This window comes from Prionailurus bengalensis, chromosome D4 (genome assembly GCF_016509475.1).
Source record: "Prionailurus bengalensis isolate Pbe53 chromosome D4, Fcat_Pben_1.1_paternal_pri, whole genome shotgun sequence".
NCBI classification, from domain to species: domain Eukaryota; kingdom Metazoa; phylum Chordata; class Mammalia; order Carnivora; family Felidae; genus Prionailurus; species Prionailurus bengalensis.
Window position 1 is genome coordinate 86,205,294 of NC_057359.1, and position 21,116 is coordinate 86,226,409.

The 21,116-nt window shown below is 54.4% G+C and overlaps 2 protein-coding genes across 5 annotated transcripts in view; both read left to right on the forward strand.

Annotated features, from left to right (window-relative positions):
- The window catches only part of GARNL3 (GTPase activating Rap/RanGAP domain like 3), a 149,294-nt gene extending 140,727 nt beyond the window's left edge, over positions 1-8,567 (forward strand). For both annotated transcript variants that reach the window (XM_043566978.1, XM_043566979.1), the window contains 5 exons: positions 1,442-1,560; positions 3,797-3,935; positions 4,730-4,945; positions 6,473-6,599; positions 8,102-8,567. In XM_043566978.1, coding sequence (XP_043422913.1) covers positions 1,442-1,560; positions 3,797-3,935; positions 4,730-4,945; positions 6,473-6,599; positions 8,102-8,279 — 779 coding nt within the window. In that variant the 3' untranslated portion in view covers positions 8,280-8,567. The remainder of the gene's footprint in view (positions 1-1,441; positions 1,561-3,796; positions 3,936-4,729; positions 4,946-6,472; positions 6,600-8,101) is intronic.
- A 3,170-nt stretch (positions 8,568-11,737) lies between these two features.
- SLC2A8 (solute carrier family 2 member 8) lies at positions 11,738-20,547 on the forward strand. 3 transcript variants are annotated; one of them, XM_043567416.1, is made up of 10 exons: positions 11,738-11,859; positions 11,957-12,119; positions 12,398-12,604; positions 13,965-14,064; positions 15,687-15,886; positions 16,592-16,735; positions 16,835-16,943; positions 17,625-17,798; positions 18,197-18,342; positions 19,930-20,547. In XM_043567416.1, exons 1-10 carry the CDS (start codon positions 11,804-11,806, stop codon positions 20,065-20,067), a joined length of 1,437 nt encoding a protein of 478 aa, XP_043423351.1. In that variant the 5' UTR covers positions 11,738-11,803; the 3' UTR covers positions 20,068-20,547. The 3 variants fall into 3 exon arrangements, with proteins under 3 accessions (XP_043423351.1, XP_043423353.1, XP_043423352.1); XM_043567418.1 differs by lacking the exon at positions 18,197-18,342 and having other exon boundaries at positions 19,930-20,015; XM_043567417.1 differs by lacking the exon at positions 11,957-12,119 and having other exon boundaries at positions 11,770-11,859.
- Positions 20,548-21,116: the final 569 nt, after the last annotated feature.

Sequence of the window (21,116 nt, forward strand, 5' to 3'; positions counted from 1 at the left end):
CCACGTGGACCCGTCTGATCTGTTCGGTCCCGTGTCAGCCAACTTACTGGCTTGCTGCTGGACTGCCACGAGTTATGTGAGTATGAGGAGTGCTCAGAGTGTTCTTTTCCTTTTTCAATTGTTTTCCTTTCTGTTCCCCCTTTGGGACTGTTGCCATCCACTGTGCCTCCCAGCTGGGAGCATGGGAGCATTTGAGAGCAACGAAATCCCGATTTTCAGGACTTGGGTATCTTTCAGTATCATTTCCTTTCTGGGCTTCGCTTTCCTTTTCCTACAATTTGAGCGCGAGATCTCCGGCCTTAAAACGCTGACTGACTTGGAGACGCCCAAGGCATTCCGTGCCGTGCTTAACGTATTTTAGAGCTCGAAAACCAAGAGTCCCAGAAACTCGGGTACTTTGCCTGCCCCTGAAACATCAGGGCGTGAGAGGTGGTGCTTCCCTTCTGGGGTGCAGGATCCGCAGCTGGGCATCTGCCTGGTGAGAGTCGGATCAGAGCCAAGAATGTTCGAGTCAGTGCTGTTTTCCTCCAAGGCCAAGGATGTGACGGTAGGCAAACATTCTAGGGTCTTGAGAACAGAGGACCCCATCCAGATGCTGGAGGATCTAGTCAGGCTTCGGTGATGGATGAGATCTGGCTAAAGAGAGAGAGAAGGAAGGATTGAAAATCGCTTTCAGGTTTTTTGACCCCAACATTGGAGGTCACTTGAGAGAGCAAGGTGAGAGGCAGGGTGTGAGAGAACGTCCCCTGGGTAAAGCCACGAGAGGAGGGAGTTGACCACGGAGAGAGCAAAGAGAGAGCAGGCCAGCGTGAGGGAGCGTGGGAGAGTGAAGTGGCCAATGGGGAAGTCAAAGGTGAGGGCCCAGGGCAACCAGGGCAGTTTGGGGGCCTGGAAGTCAGTGTGGCATAAAAAACCACTTCAAAAAGAGGGGCTGACCTTTAACAAATAACTCAACAACCCCATTGACTCCGAAGTACCCTGTGAGGGACAGTGAGGACATGGCCCCTGCTCGGGCATACGTGACTGGAGGAGCACGGAGGAGGAAACAAGTGACAGAGCAGGAAGAGCCCCTGAAGGCCGGGGTTCCGGGCAGAACAGCACGGACCGGAGGAGAGGGCCGCGCTGTAGCCTGGACAAGGAGGGGGAATGTCTGTCGGGACTTGGGCCGGTGAGCCTCCAGGAGACCGGCCTGTGAGACCGCAGTAGAGACGGGGACAAGGAGAAATGGAGACCACACACGGCTGCTTCAAGCGGAAGCCTGCCAGCTAAGGGGAGGCTGCCTCAGGAATGAGGCGCTCGTAGACGCGGGAGGGGGGCGGGGGGGACATGCCCGGGGAGGAGGGAGAGAAGCAGCCAGAGGAATGGGGGAGACGGGAGCGTCCGGGGCGGCGAGGGCCCCAAGCCGGCGGGCTGGGGGCTGACGCGCCCCGTTGCCTTGCAGTCTGCGCCTTCCCGTACCTCCTGGCCTTCACCACCGACTCCATGGAGATCCGCCTGGTGGTGAACGGGAACCTCGTCCACACGGCCGTCGTGCCGCAGCTGCAGCTCGTGGCCTCCAGGGTGAGTCACTTGTCCGAGGGTCTTTGGGAGCCCGAGCAGCCGAGCTCCAGGAGGGCATGGACGCCGTCTCATCGTCTCATCGGGTCAGGCCCCCGTGTGCCCGAGCGCCGGCGGGAGCGAAAACGCGGGAGACGGACCGCCGTCGGGTTTTCCCGTGTGGCCCCCTCGGGCCTCGGAGCGCCCCTTCTTGGTTTTGTTAGAGTGTCACCCGGTGCTGGTAGCAGTTGGGAAGCTGTCGGCTGAAGAGAGGAGTATGTAGTCAGACGGGGTTGGATCAGGGGTCCCCGCTGCACTGAGGAACAGCCCAAATCTAGAAAAGAACGAGCTCAGAGGGTCACTTTCTTCCTCTGCTGCTTTCCATCCTTAGCTTGATTTTGTGTCCCATGAAATGTGGCTAATCGACTAACCCACATCTAGCAAGAGAGTTTGAGCAAAACCAAGGGACACCAGAACAAAGATGACTTTGTAAGGTGCCTTCTGTCGCTGGCACACAACCCGGGCGGTCTCATCCCGGCCCCTCCCTTGTCAGCCCCACACAGTCTGCCCTGGCCTTGCCAGGCCTGGATGGTCCCTCTGCCAGGCCCGTGGCGCGTTCTCCATCCTGACGTGCATCACGCATCCCCTTATGTGGGTGGGCTACTCCTTGTCTGTCTGTCTCCGCTACGAGGCTGCCAGTTCCACAAGTCAGGGACTGGCTATCTTACTAACACAGCGCCAGTGTCATGCTGCTAAAGGTTTCATTGCCAGCCCTCCAGGATATGTGTGTGTGTGTGTGTGTGTGTGTGTGTGTGTGTGTGTACACATACATATATATGTACCTCAGTTGGCTATAAATTTTACCAATGGAAAAATTAAAATAGCTTATGGTTTACAAATAATATCATGGACAGTGCTTTTTATCTTAAGATCTGTTTAGCCAGTTGGCATTCACAAGTCCGTTCGCTAATTTTTGCTAATTCTTGTAACCCACAGCCAACCTATGGCTGCGGGTCGACCCTGATTTTACACCTGGGAGTTCTATGTCAGTACGTTAATTCTTCTTCCAATAAGCTTGTTGTCATTAAGTCTGATTTGTGATCTGCTGTTACTCTGTTTCTCACTCTGGTACAAATCAGTCACTAAACCAGAACTTCTTCCGCTATCAGCAGTGGACTCGACACGCATCTACTTTATCCTCACCATCAGAAATTCTGTCTATCACACCGAGCCTAGACGGTCAACAAAACAACACATCGATCTCTGATTTGTAATGTTTGCCCATTTCCATGGTGTAAATAGTCCCACCATTAGGATGTGCGGCTTCCAGCGTGAACCCACTGAACTCAGGGTCGGGAAGCCACGTGCTATTTGCAGGATTTTCACCACGCAGATGCTATTGATGTCAGTAGCCTCAAGAGCATAGATAGTGGTAAATGTAGCCATAAAGTTAGGAAAGGTCAAATTTTGACATTTAGTACCTTCGTTTTTATTTTTATTATTATTTTTTTAGAGTTTATTTATTTTGAGAGAGTGCATGTGTGTGCTCGGGGGAGGGGAGAGAGAAAGAATCCCAAGCAGGCTCTGCGATGTCAGCACAGAGCCCAATACCGGACCCGATCGCGTGAACCGTGGGATCATGACCTGAGCCAAAACCGAGGGTCAGTTGCTTAACCAACTGAGCCACCCAGGTGCCCCGGTACCTTTGTTTTTCATGTAATGTATTTATGCTGGATAATCGCTGTGTTTAACTTGCAAACTCCCCGTATAGGCACTCACGGGTCAGTTGGAGGCTGGCCTCAGCACAACACTGCTGTTACCACCAAAGCCGGCACGTCGTGGGTGTGCGCGAGTGTTGGCCAAATCCGTGAATGAACGGCCCGTTTCCCCATCTGTACGTTGACCCGACTGAATCCAAAATCCTTTCCAGGCCTAACTCTGGGGGTGCCTGAGGTTCCTGTTAGGCCAGTGTGCACTAGGTGTGTGTCTGCAGAAGAAACGTGGGAAACAGCCTTATCTCCGTTGTCATTCAACAAACGGATGAGGGGAAATGCCGGGAAACTGAATGCTCAGGAAAGGTCTGGGGTGACAGTGCAGGACTTTGGCTCTGGAAGTCCCCTGCCCAGGCATGTCACTGCACTGCAGGCCCCGAGGACATAGCAGCGGAGCCGAGGAACCGTTGCGGGCTCTGCCGTGACGACAGGAGGGTCGTGGGTACAGGGAGCCAGGCAGCTCCGTAATGCTTTCTCTTTTATTCTAGTCGGATATATACTTCACGGCAGCCGCTGCTGTGAATGAGGTCTCGTCCGGAGGCAGCTCCAAGGGGGCCAGTGCCCACAATTCTCCTCAGACACCCCCGGGCCGAGAGACTCCAGTGTTTCCTTCTTCCCTGGGGGAAGGTGAAGTCCAATGTTTACTGTCTTATTAATAGATATTTTTAATCCAATCTGATTTCTCCAGCTCATTCTCGAATAGCGACACCCGATTACTGCCTAACAGAGTCGCTGTTGAACGCTATAAGAAATACAACACCTCGCATTCTGAATGCTTTGGTTGCATTCTTAAGAAAGCTGGTAATAACAACCCAAAAAGTCCCATGAAAATAACCGTTTCAGCGGGGAGGAGGGTGTTGAGGGCTGGAGGTCCCAACTTGCCACAGCAAAGGTGTTTTTCCTTGGGGGATGTTAACGATACGGTGGGTTTTTATAGCCTAAAGGATAGAGCCCTGAAAACTGCTGAGCACACCCAGCTTTCGCTCCATCTGGCTTTGCTCACGAATCCCAGAGGCCCTTGCCGTGGTTACCGCTTCGCTCTGAGCGCCGCGCTTTTCCCGACTGCTCACCGCGTCAGTCGTTACCTCTCCTGTCCCCGAGAAGCTCGGGGCTCCCTAAACAGGCAGTCAGTGCTGCTGAGTGTGCTGCAGCCGTCTGCCCTCCCATCTGCTCTTCTCTCCTGGGCAAACGGAGCCCGTAGCGGGTGCATTTTAGCCCACGTACCTGGGAAAACCATGCCCTTAAAAGCCGAGGCCGTCAGGCTCCATCACTCCGTTGCCCCTAACGAGGCCTGGGAGATCAGCATGTGGCATAATTTCTTCCTTCATGCCAACTGGGTTGAGGCACCAGAAGTCACCCCTTTTGTAAACAGTGCAGACTTTTCTTAAAGTTCTCATGTTCTTTTTCAAATCATATTTCAGGTGAAACTCAGTCCAAAAATCTGTACAAGATCCCACTCAGAAACCTTGTGGGCAGAAGCATCGAACGACCTCTGAAGTCGCCTTTGGTCTCCAAGGCCGTCACCCCGCCCACGTCCATCGGCCTCGGCATCGCTGCCATCCCTGTCACTCACTCCCTGTCCCTGTCCCGCATGGAGATTAAAGAAATAGCGAGCAGGACCCGCAGGGAGCTGCTGGGTAACGATGTGCCGGTTTTGTGTTTTCACTGTTCGTGAATAGACCAGCTGGTTTCATCTTTGGATACTAATCATCCTCAAAGAGCATGAGTTAAAAAAGAAACTTTCCCTTTAGTAAAGGATTCATAAATACATTACAGTGCAGCCACACCAAGGAATACTGTACAGTTATCTCATGGACACGATGTGTCCGTCTGCATTTATTGGTGTGGGAGGCCACCCAAACCATGCCAAGGGCAGAAAAGGGAGTTTGCAAAACAGTATATCTAGTCTGACACCATTTTTTAAGATAGAAGTATCTGTATATGTCTGATTTTTCTAGAAAGCGTCTAGAAGGATTTATAATGTGCATTTCTCAGATAACATATTTGTGTGTTTGGAAGTTTAAATTTACCGTGTTTTTTTCTAATTTTTTTCAATGCTTATTTTTGAGAGAGAGAGAGAGAGAGAGGCAGAGCATGAGTGGGGGAGGGGCAGAGAGAGAGGGAGACCCAGAATCCAAAGCAGGCTCCAGGCTCCGAGCTGTCAGCACAGAGCCTGATGCGGGGCTCGAACCCACGAACCGTGAGATCATGACCTGAGCCGAAGTCAGATGCTTAACCAACTGAGCCACCCAGGCACCCCTAAATTTACCTTTTTTTTTTTTTTTTTTTTTTTTTTACTATTTGTGGTGCAGTTCAGTTATTGCTTTTTGAAGCCCATAGACCATGGGGGCAGGTCTGTGGGGATGGCACAGACATGAGGTATTGGGTACGCCCTTCTCTTTCACTGTTACCAAGATGGGAGGCCGGACCAGAGAAGCACAAATCACCGTGAGAGTTGTGCAGAGGCTAGACTGCCACAAACACGTTTGTTCCCAATTATGAAAACAAAGTGAGGAAAAATGGAAACGATGTGCTAAACCAGTAAGAACCGGTTTGAAACTTAACTGGGACCTGCACGCCCTAAAACGGCAAGGGCGTTCACCTTGGCACATCCCCGCCTTGCCGTCCTGTTTCCTGAGAGCAGGGGCGGGGATGCAGGCCACCTGACAGGGCAGGCTTTGTGGGTCAATTTTAGAAGTGGGTGCCTTCCACTGTGCTTTTAAAGTATGCGTATTGCTATTTTAACCCACGATTCCCTACAGAAGCTTGATCTGCCAGCCGCTGTTTTATAAACCACCGTGCTTTTCTGAAATTGAGCCTCAGAACTGTAGAATTCTAGTTTGCAGTAGTAGGATCGTACATTTTCTCCCCTTTTTTAGACCCTCCTGAGTCCCTCACTTTCCTTTCTTTCTTTGTTTTTCTCTTTCTTTCTTTCTGTACATATATTCTTTATGATCAGGAAAAAAAAAAAAAAACAACCTTCCACCAACAAGAAAACCAATTACTCTAAAATATATACTTTATCATAAAGCCCTTCCTGCCTCTATCCCAATAATGGACCAATATCCAACCACCACCACCACCAACAACAAAAGGCACTTTCTGTCTCCATGACAGCCCTGTGGGAATAACCCTCTGAACTGTGCTTCTCCCCCGTAATCCAGGCCTCTCTGATGAAGGTGGACCCAAGTCAGAAGGAGCGCCAAAGCCCAAATCAAAAGCCCGGAAGCAATTAGAAGAAAGCCAAGGAGGCCCCAAGCCAGGGACAGCGAGATCAACTAGCAGCGACAGGTATAGGAGGAGGCCGTCCCCAGCTGTCCCTGCTCAGGGTAGTGGCCCTTTCTGCTGACTGATGATGCCAGTAGGCAGATGGTCAGCATCCAGCTCCTCTCTGAGGACCCCCGGCTGGCCCAGGGAGGGACCCGTGCAAATGAACATCCTCACAATTCAACAAATAAAAATACATTACGAGAATTTTTATTTTTTTTAATTTTTATTTTTATTTATTTTTTTTTTTTTGCTCACCAGCTCACCAGACAGAGATTTTTTTAAACCAAAATGCTCAGTGGGAGTGACAGAAAATAGGCCCTCTCCAGTGCTTCTGGTGGGAATAGAAACAGGTACAGCCTTTCTGGATGGCAGTTCCACATCCCATGTCAATGAACGTTTGTTGAGTCCCACTGATTTGTCCCCTGAGAGCCTCTGTGTCCCTCAAGCAATCCTGTGTGCTCCTGTATAGAGAGTAAGGGGGCACATGTCCAGACTCCATTAATCCATTCAACATACATTCTTAGAGCACCTGACACTGAGCTGGGTGTTAGGGATATGAAGATCACTCTTGGGGGTCCACAGGCCCAGGGAGGGAGGAAGTCCAACAAGAACATTCTAGAAATGACAGCATTCTGGGGTCGCAAGGTGATGGAGAGGAATCAGGAGTGCCAGCTGCCCCACACCTGGGGCAGGGAGGGTCTCAAACACCAGGAAAGGCTGAGCCAGGTCTCATAGACACAGGAAGCATTAGCCTGGCCAAGAGGGGGCAGCACTCAAAGATGCTTTAATCTAACAAACTGAGCCCCTACCTGGGTGACAAGTCCAACTTTCGTGGACCACACCTTCTGGTGTGAAATTGGGGTGGGTGGGTAGGGTTCAAGAGGGCTTCTCTGAGGAAGTAGCATCGAGCCAAGCGTTGACTGAATTAGAAGGAATGAGGGGAACAGCAGGGGCAAAGGCCCTGAGGCAGACACAACATGGCCCGCTCAGTGGCCAAAGTCTTGGCGGGGGCTTTTATAGGCTAAATGAGTACTTGTTGAATGAACAAACTCACTGAATTTGGTCAAATTGGTTTTGCAGCTATCAAGAGGGGATGGGGGTGGCTTGGGAGGAGGCAGAAGGGTCAGCAGGGCCAGATCCTGTGGTCTGTGGTCCTGTGGGTAGAACTTTGAGCCTTATCTTCAGGCCGTGGGGAGCCCCAGGAGGGTTTTAGGCAGAGAGTGACACTATGCAGATTTGCCCTTTAGAAAGGTAAAAAACACCTCACAAACACGGCCTATGTGTCACCACTGGCCTTTAAAACTCCCAACAGCCCATGAAGTATGGCTGGCTGACTGCAGACCCCAACTTCTGCGGGGGTGACTCCTGCATGTCCCAGCTTTCCCTGTAAGGGCGGGGGGGGGGGGGAGGAGGGAAGGGGAGAGGCAGGTTTATGAGCTCAAAGGAGCAGGAAACTGCCTGACAGAAGAGGCCCCGGTCACTAGTGCTCTCCAGGGATCCTTTATGTGACTTTTCTCTTCCAGGATCACATCAGGCTCCTTGGAAAGTCCGTCTGCTCCAGAAGCCAACCCCGAGGGGCGCTACTACTCGACAGGCTCTGAACAGGACCCTGTGGTGGACAGAGAAGGCAGCCCCGTGTGGGGCAGGAGCCCCTTCCAGCTCACAGCTTCCTCGGACGAAGACATTATCGACCTGAAGTGATGGGTCGGGATTGAGTTTGCCATCTTTAATTTTCTTATGGAGGTTTATACTCTTTAACCAGTTCTGACAGCGTTTCTCGACAAAATGTGGCTTTTAGCCCACCCATGATCTACTGGACCAAACCTTCTGCCCACCTGGCCGGTTTGGGTCTCTCCAATGTCCGGTGCCATCTTTCTTGACCTTTGTTTCTTTCTGTTTGGGAACCATCAGTCCCCTTGTAATAAAGGTGGTAGATTTCATCGAGGTTTTAGATTGAAACTTTGAATAAATCAAAAATGTTCATTCTTATGTACGGCAACCTTCTCTTATATTTTATATACTTAGATGGAAAAATTATTTTTTCATTATGGTTTTAATTTATGTCACATAATGTGTTTCTTTTATAAAGAAAAGCCATTGCTTTTAAAACCTATTATAAATAAGTTTTCTTTCTGCACCTTTGGCCCCTGTTGCTGTTTCGGGTCACAGTGATTGGCACCAGCTGCATCCCCACCTATAGACTTTTGAGAAAGGCTGAATGGTTAGTTCTTAGAAGCTCCTGCTTCCTCCTTGTGTCTCACAAAGAATAACAGGGGTAGGAGCTTGTTAAGAGTCTTAAGATGATTTTGTTTGGTTTCGCTGTTGCTCTCAAATCATATAGCCAGGCAACAGTCACTCCTTGTCATCAAAATTACTCTCAGATCCCCTCCTCACGTTTGACATGAATCAAGTGATCGTCCTCCCTCTTGTCCTTACCTGCCTTCTGTGGCCCCCCTCCTCAAAGTGAGAAGAAAATGCAGGCTTGACCAAGAGCAAATGAAACCGTGGAAGCTCAGCCTCTAACCAGGGGGAGATCAAAGGGGGAAACCTAGTTTCACTGACACTGTAAACATTTTCATCTGTATGAAGAAGGTAATTCACCTCCTCGCTTTAGTCTTACAGATCTCATTGTATTAGCTCTCTTCTTGCCTATATCACCCACCAAAAGACACGCGAAGTCATTCTCCCATTAGAGCATCTCTGAGGGTTTTTCCACAGGCCTTCCCTGGAAGAGCAGAGAGCTGTGTTTGACCTCACCTTGATCTGACGGATTTTACAGAAGTTTGGGTCCTATCTTCTTGTGGGCCTTGCACCCTGTCTGTCTGTTGCACCACAGTGGTCTTTGTGCAAGAAACGGCTCAACATGGTGCACTCAGCGAAGGCTGTGTGGTTTCCTTCAGCAGATGCCAAGAGGTGAGAATAATGCAGACAGTGCTTTCTGGATATAGCCAGGTTATCTCTCGGGGTACGCAGCTGGCCCGTTCTTCATCTTTGTTTTGTTACGCCCTTTTGTACCTCGTGGTCCACTCGTGCTGTCTCTCAACCTCATGAAAAGTTTTGTGAGTTAGGTTTCACTATTATTGCTTGTCAAATGAGTAAACTGAGGCTCAGAAGGGGGCAGTGATATGAAACTGGTGAGTTCTCTGACCCCAGGGCTGTGCTCACTCCCCCATCCACCACACAGAGTCAGGCTGAGTGCCTTGTGTCCGTTGGATCTGGCTGGTGTTTTTCATGTTAAACTAATTTGTAAGCTTTCCGAGCTTGTCTATGTGTTCTTTCTGTCATCTTTTTGCGTGAAGTTTCTTGCTTCTCAGCCGGGAACAGAAAAGCCGAGGGTGATTTAGAACATTCTTCCAAAGAGATTGGCAGCGTCAGAACCACCCCAAAATTTGCCAGGAGTCACGGATCCAAGGAGCAAATATAGAAAGGGCAAGAAAGAGGTTGAGCCTACAAATCAGATCGATGGGGCTTCGCTTATAAAAGGGGGGGTGGGTGGCTGCTCTGGCAGCAATATCTGCTTCCAAAGGCCAAGAAGTGAATGCTGCACACGGGAAGGGAGATCACCGACCAGAGGGCAGGAGGAGGTTTGGAGGGGCCTGTGGCTCAGAGGGCTGTGCTAGCTGGGCTCACTGCTGTGTCCTGTCCACGTAAGCCTCTCTGCACACCCCACTGGCTGAGTTACAGAGTACACCGTTTGCCATGGGGTTTCAGGTATTCATCCACTCTGCAAGCACCCAGGGCCCACTCACTGGAGGAGGAGGTCATACCACTGAGGGAGGGAGGGAGGGAGGGAGGGAGGGAGGGAGGGAGGGAGGGAGGGAAGTAAACAGGTGATCGCAAAGCAGTGATAAGAGCTGAGAGAATTTATAACTTGAGCACAAGATACTGTGGAAGCATAGAGGGGCGGGTGCCTGTCTTCAAAGATAGTACAATCAGGTGGCTGCACTGGGTCAAACAACTTTCATAGTCATACTGGCTAGCACTTGAGTGCTTCACGTGTGCTTGGTCTTTTATGTGCATTGCCTCTGCTCAAAACCTTCCCGGAAGGTGGATATTGTCATCCCCACTTACAGATGAGTTAACAGAGGCCCAGAGAGGGATTAGAAGCCAAACCTCTTACTCTCATAGCCCTGGTTCTTGCAAGAATTACACAGCACTGCACCTCAGCTGCCCCATACAGAGTGTGCATTTGCCAGGTACTAATGGCAAGATTCTTCAGATCCCTGACATCGTACCTCCAGCAGTGACTTGGGTGCGTATGTGAAGAGGTTAGCTGTTAACATCGGCAAGAGACTGGAAGATGGCAGGTGGTAAGATGAAGATTCAAGAGTTAAGATGACCTATGAAGTGAATGTAACTTAACCGGGAGCCTGGGGCTCACCATTTAAGCCCAGATCAGTCGCATAACCGAGGACCGTGCCCAACACAGGTACTTAGCACCTGGAGGTCCTAGTGGTTGTTGGCTGGTAGCCGTCAGCAATCTGGGGGCCCCGAGTAGTGACCGGCACAGAGGTGGATTGCAGCGCGCAGGGCCATGCCTCTGCCCCCAGCAGCCCAGCTTCCAAAAGGAAAGAGAGAGGCCCAAGACAGTCGTTTGAAGACATTCCTCCCTGCGGTTTCAGTGGGCTGATCTGGGCCGGGTGCCTCCAACCCAGGCCCCAGGGCAGCGGTTAACGCAGAGCAGGAACTGCAGAGCAGCCCAAGCAGCCTGCTCCCCAGAGTCGGGGCGGGAAGTCGGGTGCGCGACCTACCTGCTCCACCTTCGTCCTGCTGCTAGCCTCATTGGTTGAAGCTAGACTAAGAGGCGGCTCCAGGAGAAAATGTAATCCCCGCCTTCCACCTTCATTGGCCAGCTCAGCTTGAGTCAGCTTTCTGATCCCGCCTCTGGGTTCGCACCACACTCCTATTGGATGGTTATAGTCCGGGCCCAGATACAAACTCCGCCCCACCTAAACACTGGCGAGCTAGGTCCTGGGGGCGGTTCCAGTGAGCGACACCAACCGGCTCTTTTCTCCCATTGGTCGGCTTTGATTTGGGGGGGGGGTGGCTCCTAGCGCAGACGCTAACCCCGCCTTGCGTTCCCTTTGGCCGTCCCGATCCCGCCCCTGAGCAGACCCTCCCCGCCCATTGGCCGGCTCTGCTGTGAGAGGCGGGTGCGTGCTGCACTCGCGGGACCCGTGACAGTTCAGGCAACAGAGCTGACCAAGCAGGCGTTGGGTGCAGACATGACGCCGGAGGACCAGGAGGAGACCCAGCCGCTCCTGGGGCCGCCCGGCGGCAGGTAAGCGGGTAGGGGGGCGACTCAGGCCCAGGGAGTGGCCTGGCCCCTTCTGCTGCGCCCAGGCCGGCGCCGCTCACCAACCGCCCTGTCCCCGCAGCGCCCCTCTCAGTCGCCGGGTCTTCCTCGCCGCCTTCGCCGCCGCCCTGGGCCCGCTCACCTTCGGCTTCGCGCTCGGCTACAGCTCCCCCGCCATCCCGAGCCTGCGGCGCGCCGCGGCCCGGGCCCTGCGCCTCGACGACGCCGCCGCCTCCTGGTTCGGGGTGAGGCCTCGGGCTCACCCTCCAGCCCGCCTGGGACCCTCTTCCTCCCGTCTCACGCGCAAGGGGACCCCGCCCTTACCTTGCTTTGGGCGGGCACTGAGACCCTCCTCCGGGTGCGTCCCGGCTCTCCTGCCAGGGGTCACCCTCCCCCGCGGACCGCCAGCCTGGGACCCCCATCTCCTTTTCGCTGAGGCTGCTGCTGGGGCTGGGATTGAGGGCGAGGTTGGGCTGAGGCTCCCTGGCGTCCCCTCTTCATCCTGCGGTCGCTTCGCCCTCAGGCCATCGTGACCCTGGGAGCCGCGGCGGGGGGCGTGCTGGGCGGCTGGCTCGTGGACCGCGCCGGGCGCAAGCTAAGCCTTCTGCTCTGCACCCTGCCCTTCGTGGTCGGCTTTGCAGTCATCACCGCGGCCCAGAACGTGTGGATGCTGCTCGGGGGCCGCCTCCTAACCGGCGTGGCCTGCGGTATTGCCTCGCTCGTAGCTCCGGTGAGTGTCCCCCAGCCTCGCGCCCTGGGACAGGAGGCTGCGGCCTCCTGGGTGCCTGGCACCGTTCCCCTTACCAGCTTTATCTTCCTTACCCCCGCAACGGGCCTTGGAAGGAGCCGCTGTTATCCTTGTTTACAGATGAAGTGAGCTTCAGAAACTGAAGTCCTTTGTCCAGCCACAACTAGTCAGTGGCAAAGCTACTTATTACTCGAACCCAGGACTGTGCCACTTCACCAGTCCTCTCTCTTGCTCTACAAATAAGATGCCATCTGTGGATGGTCACAGAAGCCTGCAGATCTTAGATCTTCCACTGTCATTCAGACCATTGAATACAGCTTAGGAAAATTCTCTTCTGGTTTGTCCTGGCAGCAAAGGCTGCTGGGCTCTGCTGCTCCCCTTCACTACTCAGGAGCTAGTCCTCCGGCTGCTGTATCTCTTCTCTCCCCATCTCCTGAGCCACCACTGTCCAGGCTGACAGTGCCGGCTCTGCCACTCACTGGGGCCGAGCACCTCTCTGTGCCTCAGTTTCCTCCCCTGTAAAGTGGGGCATTGCCTCATGCACTGGTTGTGGGGACTGACCGAGACTCTGCATGTATAGCCCTGGAAGGCCTTGGACCCTGGCAGCTGAGATTGTAGGGTGACCGGGGAACTGCTGCTGGCCATGGGCTTGATCAACTACCCACACGTCAACCTGGTGACATCGAAAGTAGTGGCTGTGAGTCCTCCCTGGTCATCCCTTTGCACCTGCCACTCCCTTTACCCACATTTTCTGGGCAGCAGTGGAGTTGGATTTCATGTTTTGGGTTTTGTTACTGGACAAAAACACACCCGTCTTAGCCGTCGGCATAAGGTAATAGAATAACCTAGAAGTGTGGGCAAGACCTTTCTGGCCCCCGAGCCCAGAGAAAGCAGTAGCAGTCACTAGTAGCAACTGAGGCAGAGTTCTGGTTCCAAGGGCACTGCTCAGAGTGTGGTCCTTGGACCGGCAGCCTGGGTGTCATCTGAAGCAAGTTGAAAGGCAGAATCTTGGGGCCCACCCTAGACCTACTGCATCAGAAGCTGTATTTATTGAGGCTAGCCATGCAATTAAATGAAAGTTTGAAAAACTCTGTGCCACCTCCCCACAAACACACACAGCAGCCACGGATATACCCTTAATCCCCTGTAAAACACCTGCTGCTGATCACTTGGAGACATGGGGAGGTACGGGGAGGGCTTCCGCGACCTGGGACCTGCAACCAGAGGCCCACCTGGCTTGGAGCAGCCCCAACTGAGGTTCTCCTCAACTCTGAATAGCTGAGGCTCTTCAGTTTTAAGAACTCTTGGGCATCAAGTAAAGTTTTCTCTCCATCGCCACCAGGTGTATATCTCTGAAATTGCCTACCCTGCAGTGCGGGGGCTGCTCGGCTCCTGTGTGCAGCTGATGGTCGTCACAGGCATCCTCCTAGCCTACCTGGCAGGTATGGTTTTCATGGTATCTCTTTTGATCCCTGCTAATGGCTGGGTGGCCATTTTGAAGCTGTAGAAACTAAAGTTCATAGAGGTCAAGGGGCTTGCCCAAGGTCACACAGCCAGTGCCCAAGGTGCCAGGGTCCCAGATCACCTGCCTGAGCGCCTGGGATGTGTGGGTCTTGTGCCTAACTCTCAGGGAGGGTGGGAGAAGGCGATGTCCTCATCTTCCCAGGGCAGAAGCCCATTCCGAGGGCGTGGGGAGGGCTGACTGGTTGGGTCACTGTGCAGTAACAAATTAAGAATTTAAGGGGGTGGGGGGACACCCCAAAAACTCCAGCCCAGGAGTTTGGAGGGCCCAAGCCTGTCTCTCAGAAATACTAGTACTAGATTTGCAGCGTGAAGGAGGAGGGTCCCACGGAACCCGAGGGTCAGAGCTGGGGTCAACATGAGGAAGCTTCTGGAGGCAGACATGTTTTCGCTAGAACTGGGGTAGAAAGAGGCTTCATACCTGATGGTTCCACATTAGGGGGCACTTTCTGGCTCTGTCACACTGCCCCAGGGAGCCTCACTTCCCCTGTCTTTAAGTGGAGATAACCCTACCTAGCCCAAGGCTGTTGAGGGACTAAATTAAGCAACACATGAAAAGCAGCAGGCCCCATGAGAACTGTCAAGGGATGGCCTTATACCCAGCGAGGAATGGGGGCTTCAGGAACCTGACTGGCAGTGGCAGGGCCCAGAGCCTGTGCCCTCTGGTTCTCCAGAGTGGACGACATGTTGGTGTGTGGTCATTCATTTTTACCCACTTAGCATCCAGACTCTAATTCAGAGTCCTACCAGCAGTCTGGCTGCTTTTGGGGACCCGCAATGTGCCAAAGCCCCTGCCAAATACAGACATTGACATTTGGGACAGACACATGGGTGTCAATATGCCTACAGAATTACCTCATCATAACCTGCACTTTGATCAATTTCTGTGAATATTGATCCACTGGTGTTCAGGAAAAAAGTCTCTCCCACTCTGTCCCCCTTCCTCTCTAGAGGAGCCCACTTGCCTGCTTCTTGTGGCCCTCCAGAGTCTGTGCATGCATGACGACTATGCATATTTATTCTCCCACCCCTCCCTTTTAACGTTTATTTATTTTGGGACAGAGAGAGACAGAGCATGAACGGGGGAGGGGCAGAGAGAGAGGGAGACACAGAATCAGAAACAGGCTCCAGGCTCTGAGCCATCAGCCCAGAGCCTGACGCGGAGCTCGAACTCCCTGACTGCGAGATCGTGACCTGGCTGAAGTCGGACGCTTAACCGACTGCGCCACCCAGGCGCCCCCCACCCCTCCCTTTTAGACAAAACAAGTGCCTCATTCATTTTTGATTGCCACGTAAATATCCACTGAGCAGATGTAGCATAATGCGCCCACCAGCGTTGTTTACGCAATGTTTCTCAACAGATGGTAACAACAGTATTAGTAACAAATGCCAGCAAGGGTAGTAGCCACACAGAGGTCGTGAGGCCCCCACCCTTTAAGCTGAGTCCTGGGGGTTGGTGAGAGGGCAGGCGCTCCCTGATAAGGTGCAGGCTGGCCCACTCCGCACTGACATCTGAAACCACCACCCCCCTGCCCCCCACCAGGCTGGGTCCTGGAGTGGCGCTGGCTGGCTGTGCTGGGTTGTGTACCCGCCTCCTTCATGCTGCTGCTCATGTGCTACATGCCCGAGACCCCACGCTTCTTGCTGACCCAGCACAAGCGCCAGGAAGCCATGGCCGCTATGCAGTTCCTGTGGGGCTCGGAGCAGACCTGGGAGGAGCCCCCTGTCGGGGCCGAGCACCAGGTGAGGGGCTGGGATCCAGAGCCAGGGTGGGGAGGAAACAGTGAGGTATGGCCCCTTTGCAGCCAGGGGAGGCTAGCACAGCCTGTCCCCAAGGCTGTGCAGACTACACACGGGGAGGAGAGGCACAAGTGGTGGCATTGTCCTATGTGTGAGCAAGCAAAGGCCTGCTGGAGCCCCACTACTTGGCTGGGCCTTAGCCTTGATCTTACTGTCCCAGGAAGAGAAAGGCCCGGTGGGTCAGAAGGAAACGCAGGCGCAACCTTGAGGAACTGGATTTTTAAATGGGATACTGGAGAGCAGCGGAGAAGACTGAGTCTCTGCCACTTACCTGCTGTCTGACCTTCCCATCCTTAAGCCTTCCTTTCTTCATCTGTGAGATGGGAGTCCTAGCATGTGCCTGGTGGTGCCAGGAGAGGCACTCGGCACAGGCCCAGGCCTGAGGCTGGTAGGATTCTGGAACCCCTGGCTATGTGCCCATGTAATCTCTTTGTAGTTCCCCCAGCAAATCAGGAAAGGGCATGGGGAGGTGAGGACCTTACAAATGGAGAGGCTAAAGTGATGCGGAGACCTGTCTTGGACCCGCGGCCTAGGTGATAAGAAGCTGAGCCTCACCCCTCCACCAGGCTTTAGGACAGGGGCTCAAAGCCAGCAGGCCCCTCGGGAGGGGGTAGGGAGACGCACTGACACCGGCCTTTGTCTGAGCAGGGCTTCCGCCTGGCCCAGCTGAGGCTTCCTAGCATCTACAAGCCCTTCATCATCGGCGTTTCCCTCATGGCCTTCCAGCAGCTGTCAGGGATCAATGCTGTCATGTTCTATGCAGAGACCATCTTTGAGGAAGCCAAGTTCAAGGTAAAGAGGCCTCCGCCCTGGCCTGCCTCATCCAGATGCTGTGTGGATGGGGCCTAGTCCTGGGGTCTTTGCCTGACCCGCCTCGGCCCATCTCCCCAGGAGAGCAGCCTAGCCTCGGTCATCGTGGGCATCATCCAGGTGCTGTTCACGGCCATGGCGGCCCTCATCATGGACAAAGCTGGGCGGAGGCTGCTCCTGACCTTGTCAGGTGAGGCCCGAGGGCAAGGGCTCGGCCCTTTGAAAATGGGGTGGCGCAGGCCAGGGTCCCCACCACAGACTGGAGGGTCTTTGCCAAGGCCACCACACTGAGACAGGAAAAGGCCAGCCAAGCACCCCTGAGAACAAGGCCGAGATCCATGGGAGCCCTTACTGAGTGCTTGCTCCAGACCAGGCCTGCACTAACAGACCCTTGCAGTGAGCCTCCAAGCAGGCGCCATCGGGGCCCCAGTTTACAAGGAGGAAACTGAGGACCCAGCAGGAGAAGTGACTCAGAAGCTGGAGGTCTTTTGGGGCAAGTGACTTCACCCCTCTGAACCTCAGTTTTCCCTGTATGAAATGGGGGCGATGGGCCATTGTGAGGATCCAGAGATGATCTGCACGGGAGTGAAACCCATGCTGCTGTCACAGTTACCACTCCTGCTCCTTGGTCCAGGAAGGCACTGCCACCAGGAGCTTCTTGGAGTTGGCTCCGGTTCGAGGTCCAAGCTGGGGCCGGCCCGGGCTGGGTGCTGCCGATCTGGGCTCCTGGGTCCCGCTCACCACCCTCTCAGAGAAACCCAGGCCGCATCACTGTGGCCACACTGCACTGAGACTCTAACCTGAGTGCCCCGTGCCCGGACCGCGGTCCGCTTCTCCCAGAGCCCTGCACACTGCCCCCTTCCGCCTGCAGGTGTGATCATGGTGTTCAGCACCAGTGCCTTCGGCGCCTACTTCAAGCTGACCCAGGGCGGCCCCAGCAACTCCTCACACGTGGACCTCTCGACACCCATCTCCATGGAGCCCACCAGTGCCAGCGTGGGGTTGGCCTGGTTGGCAGTGGGCAGCATGTGCCTCTTCATCGCCGGTGAGAGGGGGCCCATGGGGAGGTTGGGCGGGGGGCCCGTGGGGCCATTCCATCACTGCCGGGTTCCTGCGGCTCCCAGCCAGTCCAGGCCTCCCCATCCCACAGGTCCCCCGCCCCTGCGTTTATGGCTCTGACCAAGGCCCCGGGCACTGAGCTAAACCCTTCTCTGCCCCTTTCACTTACTCCCCAAACAGCCCTCCAAGCGGGCCCCGGCATGACCCCATTCTACAGAGAAAAGCCTGGTACTAAGAAGTAGAGGGACTGACCTGAGACATTGCTGCAGGAAGGCACAGAGCTGGGGGGCCCTGGCTGGAAACTGCGAGGCTTTGGCCCAGGGGGTCTGTGGCCAGCCAAGGGGTCGGCCCTATGGGCTTCTGATGCCTGTCTTGCTCCCACAGGCTTCGCCGTGGGCTGGGGGCCTATCCCCTGGCTCCTCATGTCTGAGATCTTTCCTCTGCACGTCAAGGGCCTGGCCACAGGTGTGTGCGTCCTCACTAACTGGTTCATGGCCTTCCTGGTGACGAAAGAGTTCAGCAGCGTCATGGTAAGTGCAGGCCCTGAGGGTCTCCTCCTCACGTAGTCAGTGGGGAGCGCTTTTTAGAATTACTCTTACTGCAGAAGACTCAGGGCCAGTGGCTGAGGCCCCACCATCCTGGGACACCGGCCATCTTGGTCAGGGACGAAGGGAAGACAGATGGGCCAGGAAAGGTGCAGAACACAGGCTGTGACCACTCAGGAGCCTTCAGGCCATTCCGGCAGAAGGAAAGCAGGATACAGTTCCACCATTGGACAGTGGGGACATGGGCCAGGATCTAGGGCTGTGCGGGAAGAACTCTGGCTTTGGAGTTGACAAGCCTGGGCTCTAACCCCACCTCGGCCACTTCCCACTGTGTGACCTGGGGTGTGCTGCTCACCTTCTCTAAACCAGCTTCCTTGGCTGAAGATGGAGGAGGGTGACAGCACCTTCCCCTCAGGGTTGTGGGAGCGTCAGTTCATTTTAAAACTTTGCTACTTTTGCACAGATGGACTGACACAGCCCTGGACCCTGCCACGGGGCTCCCCAGCTGATAGGGGAGGATGGTTCTGGAGCAGATAGGCCACCTGTCCAGGCATTCATTCCTGTCCGCCCCCCCTCCCCCAGGTCTCCTGGTACATACCATGTCCAGGCCTGTTGGAGGAGCCAGAGACAGCAATGAATGCAGTGGACAGAGTGCCCTGTGGATGGATTGGGGTGGACGGGGTGGACGAGGTTGGGCTGGCAGCGGACAGCAGAAGGAGAACAAACCACTGGGAGGCTGGAGGGGGTGGGGAGGTGGGGGTGGGCAGGCCAGGAGAGGCATGGATGCCTGGGGTTGGCCTGGAGTCTCTGCAGGGCCTGGGTCTCACGCAGGCTGCACTGGGGAACACATCGGGAAGACCGGAGCAAAGTCTTAGCGGTGGAAATTACTCACTGGGAGCTGTGCGGAGGGACCAGCAACAAAGGAGGGGGTGCGGTGGTAAAGGACCTAACAGTGACCCAGGAGTGTACAGTGTCCCAGAGTTTGGCGGGGGGGGGGGGGGGGGGGGGGGGACGGGGGGCAGGGGAGCACTGGGTCACCGGGTCCCAGAGGGAAAGGAGCTGACAAGGGAGGGGCCTCTGGTCCTGGCACCTTGGAGGTCATCAGGTCCGTCCTGGGAGGGTGACCAGGCTCTGAGTGACGGAAAGTGCTCTCTCTTCCTTCCATGCCACTGGGTCCTGAGTGTCCTCCATGCTCACACTGGCCTAGTGCAGCCTGCTCCCTGTGGCACCAAGAAGAGACTCCCCTGGAGGGCAGGGAACTCAGGGGGCAGGGCCAAAGCACAGTGTGGAGAGCAGGTCTGGGGGCCCTGGAGGCAGCCACCAGGGGTCACTTGACAGTGGGGGTCTGACCTTGGGGGAGGCACTTCATGACAGTTTGGCCAGCTTCCCCAGCCACCCAACGTCCACACCGTGTATGGTGCTCGTTGCAGGTTTCTGGAGGGCAGGGCCAGACCCTCCTCCACACCCCTGAGCCTGGGTGGGGGGCGGGCGGAGGGGGCCAGGGCCTCAGCTCAGGGTCCATGAGGGCTCCTGACCTGTTGTGTCTACATGAGGCCCTTCCTCTCTTTCCAGGAGGTTCTCAGGCCTTACGGCGCCTTCTGGCTCGCCTCCACCTTCTGCATCTTCAGTGTCCTTTTCACTCTGTCCTGTGTCCCTGAAACCAAAGGAAAGACTTTGGAGCAAATCACAGCCCATTTTGAGGGGCGATGACAACCCCTTCTCATGAGTGGCTGCCACTCCCAGCAAGGCCGGCTTTGGGCTTCAGAGGAGACGGAATCCCCTGTGACTCCAAGCTGGGCCTCAGCCGGAGCCTGGAGCCCCTGCCTGTCCCCAGGGAGGTGGAATGCAGGACCACAGCCCCTTGGAGCCTTGTCCTCCGGGGTCCCTCCTTCCTACCCAGCTCTCTATGGCCCAGCGAACCATGGGTAAGAGGTTCCCGGCCCCGGGGTCCAATTCCCACCACCACTCTGCGACTCAGGAGGAGGGAACTCCTTGAAGGGGCTTTGCTGCCCCGTGGCCCATCGTCCACAGGCCATCTCCACCTTGCCACAAAAGCAACAGCAGAGGAGGGGGACTCTCGGCTCCTCGTTTTCTGGAGGAGATGCTTTTGGGTGGGGACCCCCTCTCACGTGGCTGCATTATCAGGAAGGAACTTTGTTTGCCAAATAAAGATTTGACTCAGAAAATCAGGCCGTGGCCTCTGTGTGAAATGCAGTTTGAGAAGGACACTTTCCCATCCCTTCCGTACACCAGGCCTCCCACGAACTGGGCCTCGCCACAAATATCTGTTGATTTACTTCTTCTTGTGGTCAGCTGGGCTCACTCTTGGCACTTGGACATCATTTCTGGCTCCTTCATCCTTGGGCTCAGTCCCCTGGATCATTAGTTATCAAATCTTGTTAACAACAACACATCTCTCCTTCTGGTGACTTTAATGGACCCACAAGTCTTTTACAAATTACTGTTATTATCCGTTATAAAAGTAATACATGTTTATTGTAGGAAAATTGGAAAACACAGATTTATTTAGTATAATGATTTTTATAGCAGTTAACCATCTGCTAGGCATTGCCCTCAGCACTTTACAAATATTAACTCGTTTCTTTGGATAAGTGATATAATAATTATGCATAACTGCACCTTTCCAGAGGTAACTTCTTTTAAGAATTTGGTTCTATCCTGGGGCACCTGCGTGGCAAAGACGGTTAAGCCTCCAACTCTCCATTTTGGCTCGGGTCATGATCTTGCAGTTTGTGAGT